This window comes from Oryzias latipes, chromosome 3, assembly GCF_053564925.1.
Source record: "Oryzias latipes strain Hd-rR chromosome 3, Olatipes_Hd-rR_3.1".
NCBI classification, from domain to species: Eukaryota; Metazoa; Chordata; class Actinopteri; order Beloniformes; family Adrianichthyidae; genus Oryzias; species Oryzias latipes.
In genome coordinates, this window is record NC_136239.1 from 10,966,870 (window position 1) to 10,985,003 (window position 18,134).

Sequence of the window (18,134 nt, forward strand, 5' to 3'; positions counted from 1 at the left end):
TAAAAGGAGAAACCTTTGGTGTGCTCGCCCTCCTCCCCTGACCTCAACCCTATTGAGAACCTTTGGAGAATCCTCAAGCAAAATATATATGAGGGTGGGAGGCAGTTCACATCCAAACACCAGCAGGTTATTCTCACATCCTGCAAAGAAATTCTAGTGGACACTCTCCAAAAACTCACAATTTCAATAGGTGCAAGAATTGTGAAGTTGCTACAAAACAAGGGGTCCAATGATAAAATGTAACTTAACCTATTAAGATGTTTTTGATTGGAATAGCGTTTGATTTCAGTAACAATGATATCCTAATGCAGCAAATTTTCAGTTCTTAAGAATCTTCTAAATATTGATGAAGTGTGTAATGTGGGTAAGAATGAGGAACAGTGCATTTTCAGTTTTTTTTCTTAATAAAGTTAAAACATTCAATATATACTCAAATGCAGGGGTCCTCAATCTCCGGGCCGCAGACCAGTAGGTATCGATACTGGTCCGTGGCCGCGGGCCTGGCTGTGTCCGGACGGACAGGCGATGTACCAGAACTTTTAGAGAAAAATAGCTTATCTAACTCTACAACTACATGTTTAAATACTCCAGTAGATGGGCTTCATCCAGATGGAGTTAGGGGACGGCTGTTAAGAAACTTCTGTTAAGCACAGAAAATGTTCCTAAGTAAGTACAGATACAAAATTAATCAGGAATGATGTAAAAAGTAGAGCTTTAGCTCTGCTGTTTACATTCTTTTAACTACCGTAACTTTTCTACCATTGATGCAATCAGAGTAAATCAGCTGATTCTGTCACTGAGAAAAGTGGCTTTGCCCGTTATGCAACAACATTCAAGATGGTGCTAGACGTGTGTTCTGGAAAGTGTGCTTTGCCCATGGTGTTAAAACTGGTCAAGCAAAGAGGGCCTTCTTCTTATTTTGCTTTTTCTACTATTTACAAGTTCATGGCTAACTACAGTTCAAAGAAGCTTTGTACTAAACTTTGAAGCGGTGCAAATCTCATGAATCTTGCTACAGGCTTTTTTCTTTCACAGCTCTTTATTTCGATATATGCAAGACTTGGTTTCATTTACGGTAATTCTGATGGGACACAAATCGTCATTATTAATTTTTCCTCCATGATCAATTTTTAAACAGTTGACACTTCAGTGAATTAAAAAGGGACACCATCCATACTTCACAACCAAATCTGAGTCCCTGATTTGTCAAAGTTTGACCTGATTTAACGCAATGTGCGTTCAATGGCCACACGTTTTGCATGTAGAAACTTACGTAGCTATGTGTGAATTCAAGAGTTTTAAACGTGGAAACCAGAAACGCATTCACATGGACTTTTTTAATGAAAGTGGTTTTTTGTTATTTTGTTAGAGAAAGCATAAGGTTGATTTCCCCAGCAGGTACAGGCTCAAACATCTCTCCCCATGCAGTCAGACAAAGGAATTACTGTCTCCAGCTTGATTTAGTTAGGTTACAGTAACGGATGTTGTTTTGGTATGTTCACATAGGCAGTAATTTACACTGAACAAAGGTTATACTTTCATCATCTATAAATTGCCCCTTAGACACCCAGACGGGACGAGGAAATTCACCCGACCCACGTTGGCCATTCAGAACAGGGCCGGCAGAACCATTGGTAATTCTTAAATACATTTTTAAAACAAAATAAGATGCCTAAATCCACCAAAATGCTTCAGAAATAGATGTTCAGAACAAAATGAATAAATGCAGGTACCAACTGCTACTTTAAATACAGCAAAAGCTAAACTAAATGAACCAACATTTTGAGGGGAATTCTTCTTCCAATGGTTGCCTCAAAAGCCCATGTAAAATACATTCCTTGAAGTATAAGGTTAACATATATCTGTCTAATGTATATGCCCAACCAGGCTAAGTTCACTGGTTTGTATTTGAAAATTAATCCATTGAACAATTTAGAAACTAATTTTCATCTGTATATATCTGTTGTTTTTGACTACAGGAGACAATTTGGGATTTAAAGCCTTTGACATCAACATCAGACCTGAAATGTATTTTATTGATTACGATTCCCATTCCTAGACCAAGAAGTAAGGGATTTATTTTCCATTTTTATTGCCTATTTCCTAAAAACAATTAAAACAATTTAACATCCAATTAATTATCATAATTAGAAAGAAACAGAATGCAGAATAAATCCATAGTAATTTGCCCCTGCTCAAAATTTTTGATCAAATTGAGAAAACTATAACACAGCATTTTTTCTATTTGATTAAAAAACACGTAATACTACTCAGCTGTACTTTAAATCTTCCTCTCACAGAATACAAACATTCATAGATTTAGATTACTTGATTTCATCCTAAAGAGACATCTTTAATCAAAACACACCTTTTAAGAGTCATTCTGAATCTTGAAGTTTAAAAAATGTCAGTCCCTTTTAAATTAAAAGCATGTTGTCCTTTTGTAAATCTGGTTCAAAGATCGATGTGGCTGGTAAGGTTTTAAAACTAAAACCATGCGAGAAATCCCCAGTCATTAAATCAACTTTACAGCTTGTTATTTTATTTTTAATAAGGACCCTGTTTCATGTCATTCAGTTGGTGATGGATAGATAGTGATAGATGGTAACAACACTACATGACTGACAGCAAAATTAGGGCAAACCAGCATTTTTTAGACAGCAGGAGGTAACCAGGAGCCTCCTTGAATTGATTTTGTGACGCACAAAGGAAGTGATAAAGACAGCATGACATTACATTCAGGCCACTGTTCGCTTAGCGTAGGAGCTTTGCTCTCAGCAGAAAACCAACACACAGACAGCAAATTTAACATCAAACACACAGTTTCTAAAACAAACCAGATGAAAAAGCTAATAGAATAAAAACTTCTCTGGACCCACAACTTCTGCCAATAGACAAATATTTTTACAGTGTCTCTTATCACAACAGAGCAGTATTCGTGTTTGCCCTTTTCTGAGTGTACTCTAAAAGCTTTTGCCAAAATTGAGTCTTAATGAAATTACAAATGTAGCTGTTGCTGAATTCTTGTTTTTGCCTAACTCTTTCAAAAATATCCAGGTTTATGCTCCCGACAGCCTTTTCAAATGCTGTCTGCAGAAAGTCATTCATCCGTTTTGCCATCCTGCAAGGACAGAGCCAAGGACCAGAACCGTCCTGTTTGATTTACATTTCTGCAAAAAAGGAATAATAATTACAATTTTATGCTCCACTTGAAAGAAAACAAACTGTGAAGACAGTTGTTATTTCACACAGTGCCTCTTCTGCACACCCAATCCTGTCATAACATCAATTCATGTGCACTTCTGTGGTTTCTTAAGTCCTATTTTTGGTTAACATGCTCCCACTGCCTCTGCACCTAAAACCCAAAACACACAGCCATAAGCATGTGGTCTCTTTCAAGGGCATGCCTGCCCACGCTTTACAATGTGAGGAAAGGAAAAGGACGAGAAAAGGGAATGCTAGCATTTACATACAAGGTCACACAGCCATGCTGCCGCTCAACAAAACGGGAAGAAGAAAAAATCCATTAGAGAGGGAAGAGAAAAGATACCATACCATTTTTCCCACTGGTCCTCCATCCAGCCCTCTCCTCCTTCCCCTTCTGATTCCATATCGCAAGTGAGGAGAACATCCACAGGCAGGAGGAGAGGAGGACAAGAAGGAGCAAGGGGCTTTAGAGAGTGAAGGAGGGATGAAGAGTGGGAGGAGCAAGCGGAAGGAAAGGGAGGGAAAAGGGGTGCAGTTTGTCCGGGTCGATGACAAAATGCGTCACATTCAGAGGCTTGCTGCTCATCCTGATGGGGGAGAGATAGATGGATGGATGGATGGATGGAGTGCTTGTTTGAAGCCGGGGAGCCGAAGCTGCCAGAGAGGAGTGGTGTTATATAATCTGCTGTGTGCTGTTTGCATCAGATTTACTATGCCACTGCACAAAACTGCAGGTGTTAGCAGATCATCCACTGACATGGAAAGTGCAAACAGGAAAGCACAGGAAGAAGCCCACACTCATGTATTTTCTTCTCTCTACCTGCTAAACACTTTTGGGCTAAATTATTCATAAAACCTGTAAATCAACTCATTTTCCACTCTCCGTCTTTACCTCCATCAGTCTGCTTAAAAAATGTAGAGCTGCTTTAAGTTCTAAGAGAAATACTGAAGTCTATAAAACAACAAACACGAAGAACAAAAGTTTGATTTTTATCCATCTCACTTCCTTGTTTACCCAGTTCAGTTTTCAAATAACAACTGTTTTTGAAAGGTTTAATCTTAGTACTGATCATTTTGGTGTGAAGTTATTATAAGTAATGACTAATGTACAGCAGAGTAAAAAAGAAAATTTAAGTTGTCAAATTAAGATAAAAAAGACTAAATTTACAAGAACAAAGCTACACAAATATGAAAAAATATTGTACATCTGTGTAAAATAATGCAAAAATTTACACGAATAACTTGTAAATTCATAATTCAAAAAATTGTAATTTTACAAGGAATATTATGCTGTTTGGGAAAAAAGGACATCATCTGTTTAAAATGTTACAGACAATTAAGATAAATCGGATTGACATCTTTTTACAAAAATGTAAGCACTATGGTAAAAGAAAAGTGATTGGAAACGGGTTGCAAAGCTATTTAAAAAAAAACTTCAATGAGTTGAAATTGATGGTAAAGTATCAAAACAAATGATAATAACTTGTGGAACTTCCCAAGGCTCTGTTTTAGGACCAAAATTCTTCATACTTTATTTAAATCGTATTACCAGGGTACCAAAAAAAAAATAGAGCTTGTTAGTTTTGCAGATGATGCAAATATATATTGTTCAGGTCAAAACAAGTTTCAATTAATTTTAGACATAGAAATGGCGTTGGTTAAATTTAAAAACTGATTTGAGTTCAACAAGTTATTTTGAACTGAAAGGAAAACACCATTTATGGTTTTTGTTACAGATAAAGCAGAAAGCAATATAAAACGTCATTTTGATAGAATAGACATTGTACGTGCTTATAAAACTAGGTTAGCAATAAGAAAAAGATAAAAAAGATTATAATTTTAGAAAAGAAATTATATATTTTTTTCAATATTGGGATGATAACACAAATAAGCAGGACCTATTTTAAGAGGTTGTCATTGAGTGTATTGCAAAGAGAAAAAACGCACTTAATTGTGAAAGGAATTTTATTTTTATTAGTTTTTTTTTATAGATAACATATAAAAAACATAAGAAAATATGTTGGTTGCTGTGTCTTTAAACCCAAACCTCCTCCATGTAAAATATGTGATTTTCCTCTTGATCATCTATCTTTAATTTCCAAAAAAAGCTTTTATTTCTACAAATAATGTACAGTATTTTTTCCAGAAAAAACATTTTGTACTTGTTTTGACAGAAAGTAATGTTAATCTCTGAACTAGTAAGTTCTTAGTGAACTCATATCAAGATCAACAAAGTTTGATTATAAATTGAATATGCTTTTGAATATAGCTAAGTATATTTTCTGAATATACATTTTTCTAAAAACTAAAATTGATTTACGTTCAGTTTTAGTTTTTGGAATTCAAAAATGTTGTGTTATTTTTTTTTTACATATTTGAAAAAATACCAAAAAAAAAAAAGCCCTACAAAGTCAACAACTGAGGATATGAGCATCATTCCTATCTGACATGGTGGGTTTATGCAGAGGGGAGAGCAGGAACGCCAAGCATTGTATTTGCAGAGGGGTGGTGCTGTCAGCTCAAAACCGTCCTGTCAGCACAACCCAGAGACAGTAGTAAATAATCATCAGGGGGCGAACTGCCGACAGAGCAGTTACTCTCCACTATGTCAGCTTCAGCTCAGGGTAACACCCAAATGAGTCCCCACTCTTTTTAAGTGGGAGGCAACAGGAAAGTGAACATCATGAAATTCAATGGTAGCTCTATGCAAACTACAACATGAAGAAAATGAACCTTTAATAACCAACTGAAATTCTATGCTCCATCCTGCAATAACAAATGTATCTGTCTTCAAAAATCTTCTCAGATAGATCCATAAAGCTGAAAGCAAAAACAACTGAAGCAAAAACAAAAAGAAGGATTGAAAAGAAATGGTTGTGTGCAATGCTGGTTTAAATAATGCAGAGTAGAATCTTTGTAGTATTACACTAACATCTGCTGTTAGCATGTGTTACAACCTAAAAATAACTGCCCAGTGAACTATTCCTTATGGCTACAAATGAATGAATAAACACTGTCTCTATAAGTATGTACTGGAATGTGGGATAAAAAAACAAACTGTTTTGTTTGCACATTTTTGATGTTATGTGTGTTTCTCGGAGTCTGCAGCAAACATTTTTTTCAGCAGAATTTGGATACAAATCATTAATACAAATCCCTCAGATTTATATATTGTATTAATAATAGGTAATGTAAGAAAAAAATAATCACAGTTTAAAGACTTGTTTGATTATCAATTGGATGCCAAATTTGCCCTTTTGTCAACAGATGAATTGTCATTAAGCCTTCTTTAAGCAACTAGAATGGGCCTCGGCAGCGTGTCTTTGTTTGGCCCACAAAAAATTAAACAAACATCTGAACTTTTGCAAAGATGGATGTGCAGATTGTGCGTAAAATGGAAGCATTTTAGCTGATCACCACTAACTCCGTGTAGAAAGGGAGTGTGTGTGTGTTGGCCGGGGGGCGTTGCTGGCAGCACAGACTCTTCCTAGAAGGAGCTGTTGTTTACTTATACACATCACAATGTGAGAACAAACTGGTTTTCATGGATTGGGAGAAGCTGTTGTTCAGAGCGCAGGTTTTTAGAGGAATACTCAGAAATGTGTGAACGGATCAGTGTACCGCTTTGGGGTTGTTTTTCGTGAGGAATGAACATTATAACACTTACACATAAAAGCTCAAAAAGTGATTTTGCATGATATAGACCAGGGGTCACCACCCCTTGTGGCGCCCGCAGGGAATGCACCAAAAAAAACATTTTCTTTTTTTTTTAATTGAAGCAAATATTGAACAAACAATCACGGCACGTCTGTCAATGACAACAATATCAATTCTGAGATAAAGGTAGACAAAAAAAATATGAAAACAAATTAACTTAAAAAATAATCAATAAAAATAAGGGTATATTACAAATGTTTAAATAGATCAAATAAATCACAATGTCTGGGCATTCTTATGATTCATGTAATGTAAAGATTTAGAGAATAGGCTGATATGGTTGAGTAATCCATTAATGTGAGGTTTCACCTTTAAGAATTTACAAGTATGAATAAAATGCTTTGAAATGACAATCAGTACATTAATCAGAAAGTCCAGATTTTTGTCAATTAATTGTAATCGAATTTAAATTGTATTCCAATTTAAAGGGTTAATGATGATATTTTTGGATTTGAGCCAATTATGAAAAGAAGACCATAACTCTTTTACATGAAACATTCAAAGAAAAGATGTTCCACAGTTTCTACATCATTTCCACAAAAGACACAAAGATCATTATCCCAGTTAAAGCGAGAATGTAAAAAAATGATTGGAAAGTTAAATATAATTTAATGGGAATGCTCCAAAAATAGCACTGCTCATATGCAGTAGCAAATCAATATAATGTGGGGATCTGGGGGTTAGCTTTTAAGACTCATGGGAAGTGGGGAATCTTAGTTGTGTTAAATTGCTCACCATAAGTGAGGGAGCTGTGAGCAGAAGTAAAGTTAATGCTGTTTGGCTGGTGGTGGTTGTGTTCAAAATAAACGGACAGATATGATTGTCCGCTAATTTATGTGAGTGTCCTTCCCAACAAACCGGGGTTGTGCTTTGCATTGGGCACAGGTAGCAGATTGGGACATGTCCAGTGTGGTTGCTACTAAGAAAGAGGATAGTGAATTAAGACTCGGGCGTAACAGTTCTTGCCTGGATAGTAGAGGATGGTGATTCAGTGCTTGCTATTAGTAATTAATGCACTTTAGTTCTGCTATCGTGAAAAATATGGCAGAGTATTGAACGACCTGAAACTTGTGAATTGGCGCTCCCACTGCCCATGTGTTTTGGATTTAGGCCCCCTATGCAACTGAGTTTGACCCCCACGTAATACGAGTCTAGAAAATTCATGCATGTTTTTGTGTGTAAAATGAGCAAATAAAAATAGGGCATGCAAAAATGTGTGTGTGTGGGGGGGCTAGGAGGTTTTTAGCAAACAGGTCCTGTGGCGCCCTTCATACCACTTAATGCCCATTAAATAGCCCTCAGTCTCAAAAAGGTTGGTGACCCCTGATATAGACCCTTTAGCAAAGTTAGCTTGAATCACATCAATTAATTTCCTAAATTTTCAATTAAAAAAATACTATTGTCATTAAAACTGTCTTCATATGCCTACTAACTGAAATGAAAAAATTAGAACTTTTGTTTATTAAATAATAAAATATTATCTGACAGAAAAGTTGTGGGAATTTATTTTACATTAAAATTTCTACAAATTTTGATATGAGAAAAAATGTGAAAACATTTGGAATTGTTGTAATATAAAGAAAATTATTTTTCATCCTACAACTAGATTTTTTAAAAACCTATAAAACAAATAGCTCAAACAGACTGATATAGTAGTTTTCTGATCTCCTATAGTCTGAAATTATTGGTCTGATATGTGGTATGTTGAATTTCTGGCATCAGTCCACTGAAATTTCTAAGCATTTGTTTTCATTTTTATGAGAATGTGGTTTTCTAAGTTAAGGTTCTGATTTTGAAGCGCTGGTGGAAAAAACACAATATTGTCTTGAACTTAACATTATGTGATATAGTAAGGAGTCTAAAGCTAATTTAAATACACGTCTATCACCTTTACAGATTGTAATTAGCTGAATACAAATTTTCAGACAATAATGGTATTAACTGCAATAACTCTTCAGTTAGTTGCAAAACAACTTTCCACAAATATGTATATATTTAAATTGTTTGCATCAATTCTTACTCGTTTGTGTCTAAATCGTGATGCATTTAAAGAAGGACCAGTTTTAGTCCAAGTTGTTTGTGCTGCTGTGCTTCAGTCAGCAAATAGCCAACAATCACACATCTGCTCTGCATTTCTAAACATCTACAATTTCTCTTGTTGTCCTGAGAGGATTGTTCCAAAAGTCTTTGCTCAGAATAAACCTAACTTTAACTGTGCTTTTTTTTTAAAAAAGCTTCGCCTTCTCAAAACCATGACCTGATTGTAAGTAAGGTGTTCCCTTGTTTATCGGGTCCCCCACGCAATAAATGTATCCACATTCTATGGGTTTAATCCGCAAAGTAGGTTTACTGATGTTTTAAGGCTGTAAATTTCTCAATACACACTTTATAGACTTTCTCAGACAAATATTAACATTTTCACACTTTTCTCTCTTATGTAAACTCTGAAAGTTCAAACCTCAATAGAAAAAAAAAATACTGAAAGAAAACACAGATCTGGTCAGTATCAAAGATTTTTCTAACTATGGCAAGTTTATTACGCTCTGTGCAGCAGATTCCCTTTGCCAGATAGAGTCCCAGTATCCCCAGCCCAAAAGTCAAACCGCCAAACCATCCAAACCGGAGTATAGGTTTTCCAGAAATGATTTCTTTGAGTGTGCCTTTTGAATGTTGTTGTAAAGACCAACATAAAAATGGAAAAGAAATCAAATTTCTATTAATGGATAAACATCTTGCAAATACAAAGTAGAAACTTGTGAACAGTTTCTAATTCTTTCCAACATTTTTAAAAAAGGTCTCTTGGTGTGCTATTTATTACACAACCTCATCATTTCATAATTCATTGTCATTTATTTTTCCTCTTTTTAGACTCCAAGATTCCTGAGATTTGCAACGTTCTAACATTTTGCACAAAGCCTCCTCCAAGTGTAGCCAACATGCACTAGTTAAAAGAAGAAAAATAAGAAGAAGCCCCTCCCTGCTTGTCCAGTGTGAACACTATGGAATAAAACATTCATTCATTCATCTTCTTTACCGTTTATTCCCTTTCGGGGTCACGGGGTTGCCGGAGCCTATCCCGGCCACTTGGGCGTAGGCAAGGGATACCCTGGACTGGTCGCCAGTCTGTCGCAGGGTGGAATATCCTCAATCACACATCCATTCACTCTCACACTCAGACCTGTGGACAATTTAGAGTTGCCAATCAACCTATGTAGCATGTTTTTGGAAGGTGGGAGGAAGCCGGAGATCCCGGAGAAAACCCACGCATGCACGGGGAGAACATGCAAACTCCACACAGAAAGGTCGACCATTGATGTTGTGTTTTTCATGTCCCCCAGCCGGGACTTGAACCGGGGGCCTTCTTGCTGTGAGGCAAGAGCGCTAACCACTGCGCCACCGTGGAATAAAACACACATTCATAAACAGCAATTGGCGCGATTTGGAATGCACTTCAAATGCCAGGTCTGTACGTATAGCTTAGTAGGACAAGGAATGGCTGTACACTGGGTGTGCCTTTGTTTTCATCTCTCATTGGGGAATATGGATTAGATCTGTGATCATTCGTCTTGTAATCCAACACTGCAACACTTGCATTTGGTTTACTCTTAAATGCTAAGATGAACTGTGTGATCTCCTGTCTGATGCAAGCTTGGGTTGGAGCTCCCACATCCACCTTCTCTGCATTCTTTTTATGTTTAAAGTGCTTTTGATTTGGTAAAGCCAACATGATGAAGTCATTAGATAAGAATCATGCAAAAAACAGACCCTCAAACAAATCAGCTTCATAATGATGGAGATTTACATCACTTCTAGCTCCCAGGTAGCTCTGAAATACATCAAACTACTTCTGTTTATTTAAATGAATTGGGCTTGTTTAAAACGCTGGAAAAATTCACAGATTAGATTTATGAATTTGTCAAAATATGAGTGTGGGGTGATACGAGAATGGACGCAAATGATGCACAATAACAAGATGTGACGTGTGATTAAAAAAAAAAAAGCTACTGATTCACGGGCCTGCAAGGATTAAGGGAGCTGAAGCAGATAAGAAAAAGTACGTGTTGCGACATTCGCCCTGTGAAGGCTGAACGCTGCCCCCACCGGCTCTGTCCCCCGAGAGCAGACACGCCCAAACACTGAACCATCTACTTTGGTTGTCAGAGCCCGGCATCATCAGCTCCACTCATTCCGCTTCAGCAGCCCTCAGGATGGCTGTTCTTCAAACAGCCGTCCCCCCAGCGCCCACGGACGGACGTGGAGCTCGTCCATCCTCCGCTGGCTCGCTCGTTCGCTCACCTGCGGCTAGCAGAAGGCTTCACCTGGACGCTGCGGCCGGAAGCAGGGGCTCTTTTCTTCTTCTCTCTGTCCGCCATGCCGGCGAGTTGTCATGTCTCTACAGACTCTGCTTCAAGCACAAACACCTGAAAGGTGCAGCGACGCCGTGATAGAGTGATGCATTCAGAGACTGTGGGATAAATCGCTACTGCGCTGGTGTGTTTAGGAATACACGTTTTTTTCCCCTTCTTCTTTTTTTTTTGTTTTTATTTTAAACTAGGCAATCCAGTTATTTTGTTAACTTAATGTATTATATTTATTAGACCAATTAATAGATAATAATTATAACAATACCTTATTTAATAATAATATTATTTTAAAAAAAGTCAGAAATGAATAATAATAAATTATTATTAATCATTACTATTTTTATAAATGTGCCATCGTTAGCTGCAACACTTATTTACAACTGTTGTCCCAGGGCAAGGTGTAGGTATACCAACAACAAATACCAAAAACATATAAATCTGACAGTAAAACTTCAAGTTAGAAAGTCAAATAGAGCAGAAAAAATATCTGCAATTAAGCCATATTGTTGAATGTTGAATTTTTCACATAGGACGGTTAAACATATATATATATATATATATATATATATATATATATATATATATATATATATATATATATATATAAAAATGCTGCATGCCTTGGATTTTTTAAAAGTCTGTCTGTCACAAATTAAGTATATAGACTGCCAAATCCCTTATTTGCCCTTACTGTTTCTTCATTCATGAATAAGTAATAATTAATTAATAATTTTGAAAACTCTAGAAATGACTGAGTCACAAGTTCTTCAGGTCTTGTTTTATTCTCTTTCATACCTTTGTTTTAGGGCCCAGTGGAGGAAAAGCCTAAAATAGGTCAGGCTTGTAGCAAAAACATAAACATTCAATAAATAAAGGTAGACAGGACAAAACTATAAACTAAGGGAGAAACAAAAGGCTAACAGAAGATCTGACAATGAATTACTAAAAGCAAGACAATTAATCCTTGTGCTATCTTAGATGACGCCACCCTTACATTGACGTGTTATTCCTACCATGAGAAAGGTGGAAAGATTTCATGCAATCCATGGACACCAGTGATGATCACAAATCATTCAAGAAAAATGGTTAAGCGCACTGTCTAGTGCAGGGGTACTTTTGAATCGACAATGTCTTGAAGATCTACCTATAAAATATGTATGTATGTATGTATATATATATATATATATATATATATATATATATATATATATATATATATATATATATATATATATATATATATATATATATATATATAAAATACTATTAGTAATTGTTTGTAAGTTATGTTTATTAGTTACATGTTTATTTGAACATTGTTGTTTATATACTGATGATTAAGAACTACACAGTAAGATTACACAAAGATACTTTTGTATTAACAGATTAGGCGTTTTATTACAAAGACAGAAAGCAGCGGCTATCATTTGTCATGCTCTGTTAACCGTGCAATGGGGGGAGCATGGCATTTCAAAGGCGCTGCTAGCTCCGTACGAAGCGCATGCCACGTAAAAAACAGCTTCCTTAATGAGCTCGTATTTATCGGGCGAGAACTGCAGAGCTGATAGCAGGAAGAGACATGCGGGGCGGCTTCAATAAACACTCCGGTTGTCCGGAGTGGTCTTCTGCCGGGGACTTGACGTGCCGTGGGGCAGAAAGCGACTTTCTGATGACAGCGAGTTTGCGCTCAGTGTTTTTAAACAAGCATATGCAGTGACGTATGTATCAGAGGATGTCCGATTGGCCAATCTACATGTCAATCAAGTCCTGTACTTCTCAGTGAGGATTTTGAATGGCTGGTGGATTTTTAAGAAGTACTTTTTATTTTATTTTTTTTATATTTTCTGGCACGCGATCTACACTCATGTCCTTGAAGTTCAACCGGTCGATCGCGATCGACGTAATGAGCACCCCTGGTCTAGTGGGTCTAGATGACCCAACCTCCAATGTTAAAGTGCCTAGGATAGCACACACGGTTAAAAAAACTGAGGGTGATTCACTAAATAAAAACAGGTGTAGACAATAACAACTAGAATCTGTTGTGACTGACAGTGGAAAAAATGCTAAACCTGAAAACAGAATATGACAAGAACCGAGAAAACACGTAAACACCAATCTGTGAAAAAACCCCGACACATTTTAAATTGGGAAACAGCTCCTCTACAACAACAAAGGACGATATTGTGTGCCAACTTCTAATATTATATTGTGCTTTGTTTTATCTTCTGCTAAATCCAGGTCTTCAATTCATCTGACATAGGTCACAAAATTAACCACTACTACAGACTGTTACTCTACAACTGTAAAGACAAATGCGAAGGAAAGCATTTGCTCTATGAGGCAGTGATTAGAATATCTAAAAAATATCTGTATACTTTGTTCCAGACTCATTGTTTAATTTTGAGTTTATTTTAAATAAAACTGTCAGCACACTTTCTGAAAATGGACTGTAAAGAAATGTTGTTAGTTTTCCAGACATGCCACAAACTTTATAATAAGACTCAGGAGTCAAAAACAAAATCATTTAATGTTTTACTCCAGCAAAGAGCAAGCAGATAATAATAATAATGGTAATGGTTACATTCAATGTGCATACTAAAGGTTCATTCGAAAATTACACACAGTTATACTGTTTTGCACAGACACAGGAATTAGCTTTTTCCGCACAACTGCATGCCTGTGGCCTTCGGTTCCCAGGGAGATGAAGTCAGAGACAGAGCCCGGTCATCCATGTCTTTATGGACCTTGCTGTGAGCTCTGGTTCACAGTCATGTTGGAAGAGGAAGGGTCCAAACTGTTCTCTTAAGGTTGGGAGCATGGAATTGTCCAAAATATTTTAGTATTCTGGATCATTCAGGGTTCCTTTCACTGGAACTAAGGGGTCAAGACAAGTCCCGTAAAGCAACCCCACACTATAATTCCTCCTCCATCAAATTTCACACTTGTCACAATGCAGTTGGAAATGTACCGTTCTCCTGGCAACCTCCAAACCGAGACTCGTCCATCAGATTGCCAGATGGAAAAGCGTGATTCATCACTCCCAAAAATGGCGTCTCTACTGCTCTAGAGTTCAGCGTGCTTTACACCAGTGGTCCCCAACCCCCGGGCCGCGGACCGGTACCGGTCCGTGGGTCATTTGGTACCAGGCCGCACAGAAAGAATAAACAATTTACATTACTTCCGTTCTATTTATTTCAGAATCTGAAAGATGTTTTATTTTGAAAAAATTGCCCGATTCTCTGTTTCATCCATCTATGTCACTCTTGACGCAGGACAATTCACTCTTCTCGGTCACGTGATACGTTACCGCTAAAATAAAACCTAGGAGTTAGCAAAATGAGTGGAAAAACAAACGTCTTTGGAAAGTTTCTTTGCCAAGGGGAAAACGCCCAGCCAAGAGACAGAAGCGGAGCCTTCAACTTCCAAAAAAAAAGCTACATTTAATACACAGTACTTCTTTTTTGCACCGTGAGTGTGGGAAGGGGAAGGGATGAGGACACCTGTGCGATGTACAATGTCATGCCTGTCAAAAAAAAGCTCAGAGTTCGTTTTGTCACGTCTCTATTCCTCCTTCATTGTAGTGTTCCTGCAATAATCGTCCGCCGCATCTTAAAGACCGGTCCGTGAAAACTTTGTCTGACGTCCGTGGCGTTAAAAAGGTTGGGGATCAGTGCTTAACACCACTGCATCCAACGCTTTGCATTGCACTTGGTCATGTGTGGCTTGGATGCAGCTGCTCGCTGATGGAAACCCATTCCATGAAGCTCTCTGCATTCTGTACTTGGGCTAATCTAAAGGTCACATGAAGTTTGGAGCTCTGTAGCAATTGACTGTGCAGAAAGTTGGCAACCTCTTTGCACTATGCGCTTCAGCATCCGCTGACCTCTCTCCGTCAGTTTATGTGGCCTACCACTTCATGGCTGAGTTGCTGTTGTTCCCAAACTCTTTCATTTTGTTCCCATAGAGCTGACAGTTGAGTGTGGAATATTTAGGAGCAAGGACATTTCACGCATGGATTTGTTGAACAGCTATGACAGTTCCACAATGGAATTCACTGAGCACCTGAGAGTGGCCCATTCATTCACAAATGTTTGTAAAAACAGTCTGCATGCCTAAAGGCTTGACTTTATTCACCTGTGGCCAGACCAAGTGATAAGTACACCTGATTCTGATCATCTGGATGGGTGAGCTAATACTTTTGGTAATATCATGTATTTTTTCAACAAAACCTGTATAAGTTCAAAAATGAATGTTTGTCTCTTGTTTGCAAAATCTTTTTACTTAAAAAAATAAGTTGTTGATGGTGATAAAAGTATTCACAGTCCGGGGTGAATAAAGTTACTAAAATGAAGTCGGAGTCCTTTTTCTTTTTCTTGTCAGAGCCATTCATTGTTCAACGACGAGTGAGTGTGAATTATCATGTCCAAATTTGTGTGGTAATTAAAAGATTAGCTGAGGCTGCGCTTTTCTTCATTTAGGTGATTGGATTGATGGATTAAGTGGGTTTCTTCCTTGCCTTCACCTGCAATGCTCAGTCCATAGTTTTCAATGCTATGATCTCACTTTCAGACTACTAGTTACCCAGGCTTTCAACAGCCAGCTAGCTAATTTTTGATGGCTATGTCGTACTATGATAATAATAAACTCTTTTACACTATAATAATAAAAAATGTATTTTTATATAACCTCTATTTACCCAGGACATGTCTTATTGAGATTAAGAATCTCTTTTTCAAGGGAGTCCTGGTCCCAGATTATTACCCAAACTGGTAACGCTTATTTTTATCTGTGCTTATTTGGAGCAGAGTTTAAAGCAGTAATCCATACGCCTAAATCCTTTGGAACCTTTAGTGACCCTGTCTCAATGCACTTGTTTGGATACACTGTAAATAGACTAAAGGATGCTTGTCACTGCAGGAAAGATGTGACGAAACCATTAGAGACACAATTCTCCTCTGTGACAGGATGTGACTTTTGAATAAACATTATTTGCCAGCTAACATTTAGCTTTAACTTGTAGGAGATAAGTTATCCCATTTCAAAGTTGAAATCCTAATTTTTTTGATAAAGTTTAGTTTTAAAAATATTTTCCTGTGCCTCAGTAGAATCAATCTTAATATCTCCATACTTGTGACTGAGCATAGGTTTTTAAACATTCCTACTGCACTGATGAGAACCACGCTTGGTGTGGTATCAGGAGTGGGATGGCAAGCAGTGGGAGAAAACATCAAGCTCTTTTTCTCAGGCAAAGGACTGAAATTATTTCTCGAAAGCAAGACTTGGTAGTCACCAAATGTAGTAAGAGCCATGGAATAACAGAGCTGCATTCTAGGAGAAATTGTTTCTCTAATTCCCATTAGTTTATTTTGGGGCACTGAGTGACAGATTTCTAGATAACATTTTTTTCTTTGAAAATATTAATATAAATTTTTGTTCACCTCTCAGCATATCAAGGGTCGCCACAGCAAATCATCATTCACTAGATGTGTTTCCATCACCTATGAAATCGCTCAAATTGGATTGGCCATAATAAATTAGCTGAATGGAAACTACGCAATAAAAAAAAAATCACATTTAACAAAAAAAAGTTTTTGTACTTGGAGGACGTGGTTTTTGGGGCGAATCGAAAATAACATATTTTGCAAAACAGCAGGGGAAACACTTCTTCAAATTAAATGCACTTCTTGGTACACTGTAAACCCGAATAGGTTCAGTCAACTCAAAATTTATAAGCAAACTGATTATATAATATTTTTTAAGATGTCTCACCCAAAAATTATAAGTTAATCAGAACTTAGAATGTTTATGTTTACACTTAACACTTTAACCAAATTTTACTCAGACACATTCCTCTCTTGGTCATTGGCCTACCAGACCTATGTTGAGAGAAAGCCAGAGTTCCAACGCACGCAAACTCCACACAGAAAGTGTGCTGTTTAAAGTCCCCCAGTCGGAACTTGAACCAGGGTTTTCTTTTTCTGAGGCAGGAGCACTAACCACACCTTGAAGAATCTACTCAGTATGTGGCTGAGTTCATGTCACAACATTCATGGGCATTTGTTGTGACGCAATGACATCTCTTTACTTATAAGTTTTGACACCAAGGTTTCATTTACTCAAAATGTTTTAGTCCAATAAAGATATAACAAATCAAAGTTGATTTGGCTTGTAGGTTTTAAGCTGAATTGTCTTGGTTGCTACTTTTAAGCTCATTGTACTGTTCGGGTTTACAGTGAATTGGCTGCCCTGAGCCTTGCACAATAGGTGCCACAGGAGGTTCCACAGCATCACACAGCTCATTAAAAGCTGCATGAAATTTGAATTTATCTTGTTGTGTTGTCAATCAGGAAAAAGGGTCCAACTGCTTACTTGTTAGAATGTTTATTTTTTTCAATCTGCTGAACAGGCTTCTAACATGCGTCTCTGACTCAGTATAGCCACTGTCAATAGTCTAGCTGCACGGCACGCACCTGACACTGCTGTGACGTCATCCAAATGCTCCCTTTTTGTGAATCAATTCATCGCCATGGTTTTGAATAACTTATCGCATGAGTTGGTTAGTGTTTAACTGCATAATTAGGATTTAAAGGAAACAGTGTAATTGCTAAATTGTGTTTTTTCGACATTTCTAGAATTTCAATAAAGTTTTGCGGATTTAGGTCATGGAAACACAGCTACTGATTCAAACAGGTGGTTTGGCAGAGATTTTTTACACCAGATGCCCTTCCTGACACAATGCTGTATTATATCTGGGGTGGGACCGGCACAGGGGGACCCAGACTTGTGGCCCCTTGTAGCTACTTAGTTAGGCAGATGCGTGACGGCCCTTATGAATATTAACATCAG

General features: G+C 37.3%; 1 protein-coding gene and 1 long non-coding RNA gene across 3 annotated transcripts in view; one reads left to right on the forward strand and one right to left on the reverse strand.

The window, feature by feature from the left end:
* The window catches only part of mapk8ip1b (mitogen-activated protein kinase 8 interacting protein 1b), a 41,233-nt gene extending 29,840 nt beyond the window's left edge, over window positions 1-11,393 (reverse strand). Inside the window, exon 1 of one of the 2 annotated variants that reach the window (XM_023952351.2) lies at window positions 11,221-11,393. In XM_023952351.2, coding sequence (XP_023808119.1) covers window positions 11,221-11,297 — 77 coding nt within the window. In that variant the 5' untranslated portion in view covers window positions 11,298-11,393. Of the gene's footprint in view, window positions 1-3,555; window positions 9,786-11,220 lie in introns of those variants that run through there. The other variant, XM_078945008.1, reaches the window with a different exon arrangement.
* Window positions 1-18,134, forward strand: part of LOC111946739 (uncharacterized) — a 132,635-nt gene that overhangs the window by 103,343 nt on the left and 11,158 nt on the right. The window lies entirely within an intron of this gene.